This window comes from Euprymna scolopes, chromosome 19, assembly GCF_053919585.1.
Source record: "Euprymna scolopes isolate OS-2025 chromosome 19, ASM5391958v1, whole genome shotgun sequence".
In the NCBI taxonomy this organism is placed as follows: Eukaryota; Metazoa; Mollusca; class Cephalopoda; order Sepiida; family Sepiolidae; genus Euprymna; species Euprymna scolopes.
In genome coordinates, this window is record NC_136500.1 from 100,027,494 (window position 1) to 100,041,954 (window position 14,461).

The 14,461-nt window shown below is 34.2% G+C and overlaps 1 protein-coding gene across 1 annotated transcript in view; it reads right to left on the reverse strand.

Annotated features, from left to right (window-relative positions):
• LOC145239856 (somatostatin receptor type 5-like) overlaps window positions 1-14,461 on the reverse strand; it is a 38,295-nt gene that overhangs the window by 317 nt on the left and 23,517 nt on the right. Inside the window, exon 2 of the mRNA XM_080103417.1 lies at window positions 1-1,578. This exon is cut by the window's left edge and continues 317 nt beyond it. Within this exon, the coding sequence (XP_079959543.1) occupies window positions 1-1,220 (1,220 nt within the window). The 5' untranslated portion in view covers window positions 1,221-1,578. The remainder of the gene's footprint in view (window positions 1,579-14,461) is intronic.

Consider the following 14,461-nt stretch of genomic DNA (forward strand, 5'->3'; position numbering starts at 1 on the left):
GTGTTTTCTGCTTTTTCATCGAATGCAGAAGTGGAGAAAATAATGTTTTTAGTTTGTGATTCAATATTGATTCCTTCATCATGCGATTTCTGGCGCATTATACAATTGGTGTAATTGGTCAGCTCGTGTTTGTCGACGGTGGTTGTTTGTGAGTAGCCATCTTTGCCTTTCGGATAGACACTATTTTCGGTTCTCAGAGAACGATTTGCTTCGAAACGATTCACACATTTAAATGCTTTTGCAAAGCTCTTTCGGAAATTATCACTTAAAAAATTATATAAAAGTGGATTGAGCATGCTATTAGCATATGTCATGAGGTTAAATGCCTGAAACATCACAATTCGCCACAAAGTCGGTGGTTCAGGTTCACGGACAGCGAGATCCAATTGGAATACCCAATAAGGAAGCCAGCAAATTATATAAACCAGTATTACGCTGAGTACCATTCGTGTCACCCTTTTCTGTGATTTCTTTTTCTCGATTGATTTTTTCACTGGTCCAGAAGAACGTAGGCGCATTACAACACCAAAGTAAAAAAAAGAAATTAAGCTACATGGAATAGCGTATGAAAATAAAAAATTATACCAAATAAATGCTTTATCTGGAGAAAGGGGCTGGTCCTCGGGCCAGGCCATTGCACATGTTTCAAGCCGTGGATCTCTTGAACTCGGCACCGTCGTTGTATACATAAGCACAGGCAACATGATGAAGATTGACGATAGCCAGATGCAAATGATGATTATCAGCGCCACTTTTGGTGTGCGCATTGACATTGATTGTAAAGGATGACACACGGCTAAGTAACGGTCAGCGCTCATTACAGTAAGTGTGAATACTCCAGTGAAACTATTAATGGATACTAATAAGAAATAGAGTTTACAAATGAAAAACCCAAACAACCATGAACCGTAAATCGAAGTAGTGATGAGGAAAGGGATGCTGATCAAGAAGAACACATCTGCAATGGCCAAATTCAGGATGTAGGTGTTCGTCACGGTTTTCATTTTGGAGAACATAGTTACAACGTAGATGACCAAACAATTGCCAAAAAGACCCGTGGCACAGATGAGACTGTTCGAAATCACGAGGATAATATTCAAAATCGCCATAGCCGTTTTGCCGTACACATTCTGTACGACATTCGTGAGATTCCCCAAAACGAAGGTTTCATTGTATACATCAGTCACTAATGAATACGATCCGTTTGATTCAGATTCCATCTTGCGTTACTTCCAATACTGTGCTTTAGTTTTCCGTTTAAATCTACTAAAAAATTACCCTTTTCTCTTATTAAATATTTTCAGGATAAATATCTGATTTTAGTATCATTTCAGAAAAAATATTTTAAATGTCTTATTCAATAATGTATATTGAGAAATTTCAATTAAATGTCTTGTTCAAACATATGTTATAAAAACAAATGTATTGTAAAAAGTTTAAAATCATTTTTCAACAGAATTCAAATTTTGTACAGAACCTAAACTGTATTTGCTTCCATCAGCTTTGAACTGGTGAATCGTCCGTAAATAATCCCATGCGTTATTGTTTCCGGTCATTGTATTTTGTTGTGCGGATGATCTGAAAAAGTATACAAAAATACAAATATTAATTCGTAATAAATACAGAACCATATTTAAATATATTGCATTGATTTATACAACGATTTAAACCTTAAGTAATATCATATCTCCTTCATTAAGTTGGGTCGTGAAGATTTACGTGAAACATTGTGGATTATGAAATTATTAAGAATCGATGTGTTTAGCAGTTTTAATGCATTATACAAAGGAAATATAAAAATATAGAATAATATTATCATCATTTTCCAAGTCAGTAGTACAGTTTGCATACAAGTTTACAGTCATTTTTTATTTCATTTTTGGTTCGTCCACTGGAAAACCCCTTCATGTTGCAAACTAACCGTTGTTCTGTGTACTAATTAAAAAGTTATAGAAAACCAAAGCTTTAAAAGAGAAATCTCCAATTAGTATCTTTATATTTTCATTTCGTTCCGCCATTTAATTGTCTGTAAGCTACTTTTACTACCAATGTCAGTGTGACTTCTTTTATCTCCGAAGCACTCAGGATCTTTGTCTAACTTTCACTCCCTTTTTGTGTGATCATTACATGTACGAAACTTGCCTCAACACGGGCTCTATTTTGGACAATAATCGTCCCACAGTAATGGCGCTAAAAGAGGCGAGATTATTCCAATAATATACATGGCGTTTAAAGAGTTAGGTTATTCCAAAGACTCAAACAGGCTCCGATCAATCCTGACAATGTTCAACATTTTTCTTACTGACCTTCTGCATTAAAAGTTACATTCATACGATGTTTCCGGGTATTCAAATTTTACACATTCGTAACGACTCAACTTAATCTTTCACAAATGTTCTATTAGTTTACTTTTATTTCGAGCCTCGCACACTTTTAGTTGCAAAAAAAGCAACATTCACTATTGGCTCGATTTCACTTCTACTTAATTGGCTGACACATGGTCATGTAATCATTCTAAAACACCTGCTTACTTGTCTCATGCAAGAAAAAACTAAAAAAATAATACAACCTACCGAACACAAAAGAACAGAAAACATTATGTCGCCTTCGCTCCTCGTTTTTTACTTTTTCATACTAAACAGTTTAGAATAAACAATTATGTTTTAAAAGTACAACACAAAAAATAATTGCTGTGCTTGTTAAAATATAATTGTTGTGGCGACAAAATAAACAGAAACCATATCCATTTCCTTCCTTCTATTCCAGCGTTCATCTCTGCATGTGTGTAAGTGATTACAAGTTTTAAAAAACTCACAATTTTTCCCCTTCTTTTTACATACAAAATAAGACTTTTCTCTTCTAGATTGTTTTTACATTCTTAGTTTTTCTCGTTTTCCCCACTGTTTCTGTGTCAATTTCCTGTGATATTTTTCACAATATTTAAAGCACTTTGTCTTTTTCTTCCTTTTTATGAGCGCATAATTTGAAATAAAATATATTTAATAACTTCTCTCCTATTTTTCTTCTTTATCTCTTCATTCTTCCTTCTCTCTCTCTTCCCCTTCCCTCCCTCTCTCTCTCTCTTTCACGCACACATGGTCGATAGGACTTTTCTTTGTGTAATTCTCTCTCTCTCTTCAATCCCCATTTTTATTTCTGATCGTAATCGCATTTATTTAATTTGGACACCCGCTGTTTCAGCTCAACTTTGTTCTGAAAAATAACATTTCAAAATCCTAACTGTTACCAACGATTGTTTTTGTAGATTCAGGTCGTTTTTCATCTGTTGTTACGGAACTACATGAAATTTTATTTTAAAAAGTTCAATTGACCGCTTTTTATTTATTTTTTTGCTCAACATACGCCTGTAAACACCTGGCTAACGCCGGGCTGAAATGGTAGTCTATACTCCTACAAAATTAGGTTTTCTTTTGTGTGTATCGATATTTATATTAATGACCATCTTTTCTATTTATTTAAAAAGAAAATACAGTTTTCTTATATCTTGGTTGTCGAATTGCATTCACTAGCAAACGATCAAGCTAATTTGCATATTCTTTTAAACATTCATTTTAATTAATTCCCTATTAGTTGCTTCGGTTTTTTAACGGAATACTCATCTTTAGTTAACAATTACCTGTAATTATATTGATTCAGATATTCTAAATGATTTATACTTGCATAATATTTGCGTAAAAAGTTTATAGTAAACACAAAAATGATTCCATATATATTTATGTATCTATATATCTATAAAAGTGAACGTGTCTCTGTATCTGTCTGTCCGCGTGTCTGCGTGTATACATTTCCTTACGCAATAACTGTGTCAATTTAAAGTCTACAGACTCGAAATTTAATATACAGAGAACTGAGGTTTGGGAAAATCGATGTGATCGGTTTCCACCAGAAATTTGGCGATCAAGGGGTCAAAGTTTAACGATTTGACCTTTAAGAACTCTACCAAACCCCTTCGACAATTTGGGGTCTAAACACTTGAAATTTTAGATATAGGTTCCTTGTACATGGATCTAACTTAATAATTTAATTTGAGCCCAAAACAGTAAATGTTAATGGGTCATAAAAGGGGTCAAATTTTTAAAAAAATTGGCTGCTTTTTTATTTATTTATTTTTATGCTCAATATACACCTCCAAACACCCGGGCAACGCCCGCTGAAATGCTAGTATATCTATAAAAGTGAACGTCTGTGTGTGTGTACATTTCTCTACGCAATACCTCTTTCATATACAGTGTACTGAGATTTGATGAAATATTTCTAATCCGTTTTCGGCCAGAAATTTGGATGTTAAGGGGTCAAAGTTCAACGATTTGACCTTTGAGAACTCTACCAAACTCCCCCAACAATTTTCGTTATAAACAATTGAAATTTTAGATATAGATTCCTTGGACATGGATCTTACTTAATAACTTTATTTGAGCCCAAAACAATAAATTTTAAGGGGTCATCATAGGGGTCAAAGTTTAACAAATTTGACCTCTGCGGTCTCTGCTAAATTACCAAGACAATTTCTGGTCGAAACATTTGAAATTTTACATAAAGGGTATTGAGAGATATTCCAAGCTTTTTAATCGGTATGGGTCGAAAATTTTTAGTTACCAACATATAAATGTATGTATGTATGTATGTATGTATGTATGTTTGCATAAAACCTTGGACAGAGGCGACGGATTTTGACAAGATCAGTATTGTTTTTAAGTTCGACCTTTCGGACGACAAATGTCGAAGAATTGGCTAAAAAAATTAATATCTTCACCTTCAACTGGGCACTTTTCTACAGGAGGGAGTCGCCTTTTTTGTCGATATCTTTTAAGGTCATCCTCTTCTTTTCAGTTGTCTAGCCTAATTAAAACATGACTCACATCCGGTTTGGCTGTGGTCGTAACAGCAAAGACATCGGGGTTTTCCCCCCGTTCTCTCCCTGTTTCGCGGTACGGGTTCGGGCTTGCCTTCCTACTACCACTTTTTTTTTTTTTTTGCTCAACACACACATCCAAAGACCCGTGTAACGTTGGGCTGAAATGCTAGTTTCAAATAAAACGTGTTACATCATTCGATTTGAAAACAACAAAATCCTTATTTTCTGCAATCAATTTAAACAGATTTTATATATGATATATTTTTTTAATTTGAATATGCGCATGCACATTCAAATTAATGGTAATGACAATGGTAATCTTTATTGGGATTGCAGTTTCTTATGAAATCTAATTTTGGAATGGAACTTAGTCATTAATATGCGACGCAGAATATGAAACATTTTTAAAAACATTGCTTGAATCTGCAAATCAGTTTTATTTTATAATTATTTTGAAAACCAATGTAAACAAAAATATGAAATGGTAGAATAATTAAATATTCTAGAACGGTAAAATTAGGAAGAATAAAATTGTTTTTACTAATGAAAATTATTGTTGCCACTTTATGCATGTATTCAACAAAGTTTTACAATCTCTTGTCTGATTGAAATACCTTTTTATTTTAGAATAATATATTTCTAGTTAGAAATTAAAATCAGGCATTAAAGTCTGGCAAAGTTATTAGAATTAGTTTTTTATATTAAATTAATGATAGAATATAGTTAAATGTGTGCTTAATTTTGCATTGAATAATTCTATAAATCCCTAATAACTATTCATGGAATATATACCATAATACAGAGTTCGCTCCGCCTCATCATAACAAAGGTCCACACAAAAATTCAGGCAGATCATTCAATAGTTTCCGAAAAAAAGTGAAACGGAAGAGAAACATAATATAGATTTTTGAATAAGAAGAAAATGTTAAAAAACTACAAATAAAATCAGCTGCTAAATTATTTAGATTACTTAGTTGTTGATATCACTAGACTTCAGCTGATATAACCTCGGACCGTCTTAAAATGTGTCTCTTTGAACTATGAAATTTCCAGAGATTTCTGGATAGGGGTATCTTGTTTTCTTTTTATCAGCCATGATCTGGTACAAATACAGTAGTTTGTAATTGCAGTCTTTGCTGAGGATTGAAGCTTCAACCTCCAAAAGACAGCTAGTTAGAATTGATCATTACTCAGCACTTACATTTGAAAATATTTTTCTATGGACAATTCCAGTATGAATTTTAGGAGCCTTAAACAAAACAGAGAGAATATTCTTGCTTTAGGTGTGTAGGTATACTACTAATACATATATATATATATATATATATATATATATATATATATATATATATATATATATATATATATAATGTATAATAATGTATATCTATTATATAAATCTCACCTGTCGGTTTAAATGTATGCATGTATGCATGTTTGCATATCTGTCTAAACATTCGACAGAAGCGACGGATTTTCAGGAGATCGGTATCGGTTTGCAACGCGACCCTTCGGACGACAAATATCGAAAAACTGGTTAAAAACATTAATTTCTTCACTCTTAACTGGGCTGTTTTGCTACAAGGAGGGGTCGTTTTTTTCGCCGATATTTTAAAAAGTCATCCCCTCTTTTCGATTGACTAGTCTTAATTTAAACATTCACCACTTATTGTTTGGTAATGGACGCAACGGAAAGGACGTCACTTTTTTTTTCACGTTCTTTTCCTCCTTCGCGGTAAAGGTTCGAGCCTGCTTGTCTACGCCGGGCAATGCCGGGCAACTCCGTGTACCCAGTCCAATTATATATATATATATATATATATATATATATATATATATATATATATATATATATATATATAAGTATCGTCTTCCCTCTCCTAGGCAGAATAGTTTTTACTTTTATATAGCCATATCCAAAGTATAACAAGTGAAGCATGCATGGTCCCCCAAAAGTGCACAATGAACGAGGCATAAAAAATGGCTTGGTTCAGCATTTGCTCCCCCCCTTTTAGTCCCGAAAGTCCACATGGGACGTTCAATCCTGGTGAATATGAACAAACGGTGCAGTTTTAGACCTTAACATATGTAAATTTGAGTTCTGCACCATGCAAAAATAGAAATGACTAAGTCCATCATTTGCTCTCCTCCTCCCCTCCCCCCAAAGTCCCCAATTGAAATTTGAACTCAGCACCATGCAAAACTGCTAAATAGACATAGACAGAAAATTTTGGACAAATATAGTAAAATACTTCGAAAAATAGAATGTTTTTATTAGCCCTAAAAGATCCCCTGGGGTACACCCAAGAGTTATCGCGAAGTATAGACAAACAAAATTATATAGAAATCAGTTACAACTTTTCAGAAAGCTTTATAAAAATTCATGGCATTAATTTTTCAAAAGTGTCAATTTTAGCCATTTTAACCCGAAAGGAGGATAATTGGAGTTTTCCCGGAAAATCCGTTCTGTTACTTTTTTACTCATATCATCCAAGGCGTAGTCATTTTTAGTCCCCAAAGGACAAAAACAGCACATTTCAGGATGTAGAATCTTTTACGACCATTAGATGTTACTGAAAATTGCCTAAAAGCAAAACCACATAGATATAGATCTGGAAACGTAATATGATGGTAAAATTCTGGTTGCGTCCTCAAGGTGTCGAAAACGATCAAAAATGTTTTTACTTTTTTTTAGTCCAAAATCAAAAAAAATAACACTTTTCAAGACATAGAATCTTTTCCAATCATTAGATTTTGCGGTAAATTACTCAAAAGCAAGACCACATGATATATATCTGAAAACGGAATATTTTACCCTGGAAAAATTCTGGTTGCGTTCCCAGGGGATTAAAAAGGGTCAAAATTCCCAAAAATAGGACTTTTTGGTACATAGAATATATTCCGACAATTAGATTTTGCTGAAAATTACCAAAAGGCATGGATATTCATTTGGAAATATAATATTGGGCCCTGGAAGAATCTGGTTTCATCCTTAGGGGGTAAAAAGGAGTTTTAAAAAAACTGTGGATTTTATTAAATTCTAGTTTATTTGTTTCCGTTTCAGATAAAATATTTATTTTTCTTTCCTTTGATTGTTAAGTTTTTATTTCTCCTTTTGTAAAAATATTGTTCCTATTTACTTACCTCCCCACGAGGGCAGAGTCAGTTATTTACGTGGGGAAAATCTAGCTCTACAAAAGGGATGGGAACAAAAATAAATATTTCCTCAGTCTAGAAGGATATCATTTCTACGTTGAATTTGAACGAAAATTGTTTTTTAGCACTTATGTGGACAGTGCCATTGTGATAGGCAAAAACACCATTGTCTTCTTGGAATAGTTGCAAAACGTCTCCCATGTTAAATAACAAGTTTCTAAATAACGTTAAAAAGAGCATGACGCTTAAACTTTACATTTACCAAGAAGAGTCATTGAATTGCGTCATATAATAACGTTGTTTTAATTTGAATAAAATAAAATACGCGTCAATTGCGCTTGAAAGCCAAATCACAACGTAATATAATGAAAATATACAAATATTTTACTTGTTTGAAATTTATCACAAATATATTTTAGAGGTAGACTCCATCTTCAGTGTATTGTTTTGTGACTTTTCCCCTTTTCTTCTTCCTTGCCATGTTGTAAAGTTTGAGAAAGAAGTCTATTTGCAAGAAAAAACAAAACAACACACTAAAGATGGAGTATAGCCCTGAAATATATTTGTGATAAATTTCAAACAAGTAAAATATTTGTTTATTTTCCTTTTATTACGTTGTGATTTGATTTTCAAGCGCACTTGATGCGTATTTTATTTTATTCATTGAATTGTTTTCTCGTCTAATTTTAATAAAATATAATTTCTTCTTGGTCAAAATAACACAAAATAAATAAACAAAATAGCACGAAAATACTTGAAAACCAAAAGTTATTGTATAAAAATACATCAAAATATAGTTGTAAAAACATTTATTGAAAAAATACATTTTTTTTAATTAAAGTAACATTACTTGTCATTTTGGCTAGGAGCAAAGTGTAGTATATGTTCTGATAGTACACATCCTCTTTTCTGTCCTTGGTTTTCCTTCTAGACTGAGGCAAGTTTTATTTTTGTTCTTTTCCCCACATAAAAACCTTGTATCTAACTCAGGGAGGCAATGAATAGAAACATTAGATGTTTTTAAAACGATTTAATGGGAACTCATCGTAAGGAAATAGAATTATGATAAAAATTAAGGCAACATTAGATTTTGGTTTTCAAACAATTTTAAAACATTTTTTGAATTGAATAATTATTGGATTTTTTTCAAACAATTTAATGGAAAAAAGTCGCGGTAAGAGAAAATTAGAATTTTAATAAAAAAATTGTTTGAATTAAAGTAAAACTATAACATAATATACTTTTAATTATTGTCATTGTTGAATTAGGTTGTAAAGTTGTGCCCTCTATCGGTCGTTCAATGAAACACAACAAAACAAAATGACCGCGCATAAGTGGCTTATATTTTGAGACAATGATATTTTTAAAATTTTATTTTGATGAATTTAATGGCGTGCTGTTTGTTAAATAGTATTTATAAGTTAAATTCAAGTTTTACGATATCATTTTTATAAAATTGTAAGGTGAAAGTACAGTGTAGTTACAAAACACCCTCTCCTCCCCATGTTAAATAATAGATGTCTAAATATTTATGTTATTATTTCAGCGCAGGTCGTAAAATGCAAACGTACATGTTATTTTTGTTGCATTTCGCCCGTGTACACCAACTTCACAAGTTTCTTTTTTATTAATAATTATTTTTCTATCTCCTTGCTTTTTGTACTTTTTGGATATGTTTATATTTTCGCCATGACAATTGCGTAGGTACCATTTTTTTTACGTGAAATTCAATATTTCGTTCGCTCGAAATATTATAGAAACACCAATTACCTGTTTACCATTTGGAATGTGGCCTTTTTTTTAAACAATAGGCCTTGAAAAGTAATTATAGTCGTTCAGTTGTGTATCTCGGCCCGTGCCATACATAAGTGCCAAACCTGCTATAACTTACTCTTTTTAAGTTATTATTATTATTATTATTATTATTATTATTATTATTATTATTATTATTATTATTATTATCACAAGGAATTGTCTTACAAATGTTCGGATGTTTTATGTTTCTGTCTTTGTGTACATTTTTTCCAGCCAAAAGTGACATCAGCGGCGGAGTTTAAAAAATAGCAAACGAAACAAATAAGCGTTTCTAACCGAAATTTTAATTTGAACTTGAAATTCATGGTTAAACAAGGAATTGTCTTACACATGTTCGGATGTTTTATGCTTCGGTCTTTGTGTACATTTTTTCGGCTAAAAGCGACAACAGCGGCGGGGTTTAAAAAATAGCAAACGAAACTAGTAAATTTTTAATTTGAACTTGGGATTCATGGTTGAACAAGGAATTGTCTTACGCATGTTCGGATGTTTTATGTTTCTGGGGGGGGGTTGTACATTTTTCCGGTCGTCAGCAACATCAGTGGCGGAGTTTTAAAAAAATAGCAGAGGGGGGGGAGGAGAGAAGCGTTTCTAACTGAAATTAGAATTTAAAACTTGAATTCACGGCTAAATGAGGAATTGTCTTTCACATATTTGGATGTTTAATGTTTCTGTTTTTGTGTACATTTTTCTGGCCAAAAGCAACATCGGCAGAGGAGTTAAAAAAAACCCAACAAAGTAAGCTTTTCTAACTGAAATTATTATTATTATTATTATTATTATTATTATTATTATTATTATTAATCTACGTATTATTATTTTTTATTTTTATTATTATCATTATCATTATCATCATTATTATTATTATTATTATTATTATTATTTAAAAAATTTTTTTTTTCTTTATTGGTTATTACTATTATCACTAATATTATTACTAGTAGTAGTGGTGGTGGTGGTAGTAGTAGTGGTGGTATATTTTTATTATTACTGTAGCTATAATGGTAGATGTTGTTTTTTGCTGTCATTGCTATTGTTGTTTTTGTTACCGATATTAGTATTTCCATTATAATTGTGTATTTTATTTCTATTGTTGTTGGTGGTGGTAATGGAAATAGTGAAGGTAATGGAGGAAAAAGGTCGGGAGGGGATCTTCGACCTTGGTGGGGAACCTAGAGATAATGTCTCGATAAAACTATCGGTGGTGGTGTAACCTTAAATTCACTAACCCCATTTATGAGAGAATATCAAATCAAAATATTGAAAATAACGACGTGAATGAGGCTAGAACATCTTGGGATGGTCTTACGTCCGGTAGGTGTCCCACTGGTCAACAGGGTGGGTCCTGTCGTCATCATACAACTGTTCGAAATTCTGAGAATGTGGTTGGATATAGGGGGAGTGAGAATTGCCAGAGAGGGTACCAAGACACGAAGGGAGTTGGAACAGAAAATGTCAAAAAACATGGACGGATGAGGAAAGAAGAGTCCTGTGGGAATGCTTTGTAAGAAGTGGAAGTACCAAATCTGGTGGATATATCCGAAAAATGAAGGAAGAATGGGAATCGAGAGGAGGAGGTGCTAGAAGTGTCGCGAGTTTGGTATCCCAGTTAAAACAAATTAAAAATAACAACCTACTTTCAGTGATTGCAAGAGAAGAGATTGAATGGATGGTTAGGAATGAAATGAATAACGAAAGTAAAACTGATGAAACTAGCTCCCATAAAAGAACTGAGAGAGTGGAATTGCAGAAAGGAAATGTAAGCGATGATGGGAGGCGGACAACTGAGGAGGTATGGAATCCTATGGTTAGGGGAAGTAATGAGAAAGAGTTTGAAGGATTTAAGGCAGATGAGATCATTTACTCTGAGACAAAAAGAGCAGATGTATGGAGAAATGGTGATGAAGTTCGAACTTTGACTTTTGTAGAAAAAGAAGTACTTCCGAAGTTAGGAGAGGTACTTCTTAAAGACGATATCATAGAAATTCCAAGTATGAAGAGTAGTGATAGGCGGAAGGTGAAAAGTGAGGAAAAATAAATCAAGAAGTAATTCACAACATCATAAGAAAGAATATATCGATTACAGAACTTAACAGGCTTCTGTATGCAGCGTCATGCGTTATTGCGAATTGTCTTGGCTTATTACAGAAGAAAAAAGGAGAAATGAAGGATAGAAGGCCACACTGGCAGAGGCAGCTTGAAGAAAGTATTAAACGGTTGCGGAAAGATATTGGTAGAATCAAAGAAATAATAAAAGAAGTTAAACTAGGACAGAAAGCCAAGGACGAGCTTGAAAGGAGGTATAGACTGCTGGAAAAAGGAACGATGAACGTTCTAACAATGTTGAAAGAGAAGGTCCACACTGATGGTATGAAAATTAGGAACTTTGTTGGAAAAAGTGTTGCATTTCGGCAGAACAACCTTTTCCAGCTGTATAAAGAATTAAATGGTAGTAAACAGGCGGGAAATAACAACACTCCAAATACAAAAGATGCAAGGAAGTTGTGGGGTGGGATTGTTGAACGGCGATATAATGAGAAGGCTAGCTGGTTGGGAGAGGTCAGAGAAAGGCTATCAGAAATGCATCAGGAAGAACGTTGAGATAACCATCGATGACGCTAAGGCTGGCATACGAAGGATAACAAACTGGAAGACACCTGGTCCAGATGGAGTGATGGACTTAAACAGTTCCCATGCCTTTATCCACCTATAGCTGCTGCTCTGCAAAGGGTTGTAGAGTCGGGAGATGTCCCTGATTGGCTTGTGAAGGGAGGAATAACACTGATTAGGAAAGATCCTGCAAAAAGAACATATGCCAATAATTATAGACTAATTACATGTCTGCCATTTATGTGGAAAGTGTTAACTGGAATATTTGCATAGCATGGATCGATTACAGAAAGGCTTATGACATGGTTCCTCATTCATGGATACATGAAACACTATTGATGATGATGGTTGCTGAAAATGTGGTAGGGCTTTTGGAGACAATATAGCTCAATGGAAAACGGTGCTGACAGCAAACAAAGAGGAGATGGGGCAGGTTGGCATTAAACGTTTCAAGGAGATTCGTTATCGCCACTTCTTTTTGGAATGATTATGATGCCACTGAGCATCCTCTTGAAGAGAGAAAAACTGGGGTATAACTTTGGATCTGGTGACAAACGCCTCAACCATCTACTGTTTATGGATGATTTGAAAATATTCGGTAGAAATGAAAAGAAATAGAGAAATCATGAAAGAAATAGAAGATACAGGATATAAGTATTTGGGAGTGCTGGAGGGTTTAGGTACCATAAACAGGGAAATGAAAGAAAAAAGTCAGGAAGGAGTATCTTAGAAGTGTGAAACTAATTGCAAAGTCGAAACTGTATGGAGGAAACCTAATGTAAGCGGTGAATGCATGGCAGTCAGTGTTTTGAGATACAGCACGGGAATTTTAGAATGGGTTGACAAGGATTTGTATGCCATAGATATCAAAACAAGAAAAGTTTTAGCAATGTTTGGTATATTTCACATTCGAAATAGCGCAGCAAAGCTGTATCAAAAGAGGAAAGATGGTAGGAGAGGATTGAAAAGTGTAAAAGATTGTGTTAGAACCGATGAGATGTCGTTGAAGGAGCATGTGGTTAGAAGTGAGGAGTGGATGCTTAAGGTTGTGGCCAATGAAGTGGAGGTATGTGAGACCAAGGCTGATTATGTGAAACGTATGGATAGAGAAATGGCAGAGGAACTGGCTAGGAATAAAATGCATGGAAGGTTCTTCAAGGATATAGCAGAAGTGGCTGATGATAGATCATGGCAATGGCTTAGAGCTGGGTATCTAGCTGAGTACTGAAGCTTTTGTTTATGCAGCACAAGAGCAGACATTAGGAACACACTTATTCAAAAAAGTGGTTCTAGGAGAGGAAGTTGCTGCAGAATGTCGGATTTGTGGTAAGACTTCAGAGTCAATTGCGCACCTTGCAGCAGGGTGTTGTGGACTGACGCAGAGAGATTAACGCAAAAGACACGATCGCATGGGACTCCGGATATATTGGGAGGTGTGTAAGAGGGTTGGGGTGCAGTGTGCTGGAAAATGGTTTGAAGAGGTGCCTCATGAAGTGAGAACAAGTGAAGATGGCAAGGTAGATGTATGGTGGGACAAAAGTGTCATAACATCCAAGCAATTGGAACATAATCGTCCGGATTTGGTCGACATTGAGAAGGTCTCAAAAAGCTGGCAGATTGTAGACTTCTCAGTACCCTAGGACAGGAATGTGAGAGAGAATGAGAATGAGAAATGGAGCAATTATGCCCCATTGGCCTTGGAGATAAGACGTATACACGGGGTTAAAACACAAATAATTCCGGTCGTAGTTGGTACACTAGGAGTAGTATCAAGTCGTCTGGAAGAACAATTGAACAAACTACAAATCCCCGATGTTTTAGGTGGCCTTAAAACCTCTGTACCACCAACATCCTTAGGAAAACCTTTGATCTTTGAAGTTCCTGGCTTGAAGCCGGGATTAGGGGGAAATCCTCTGGAAATGAATCCCATCCCTTTTCAGAGACGTTCATAAACGAAATCAGAATTATTATTATTATTATTATTATTATTATTATTATTATTAT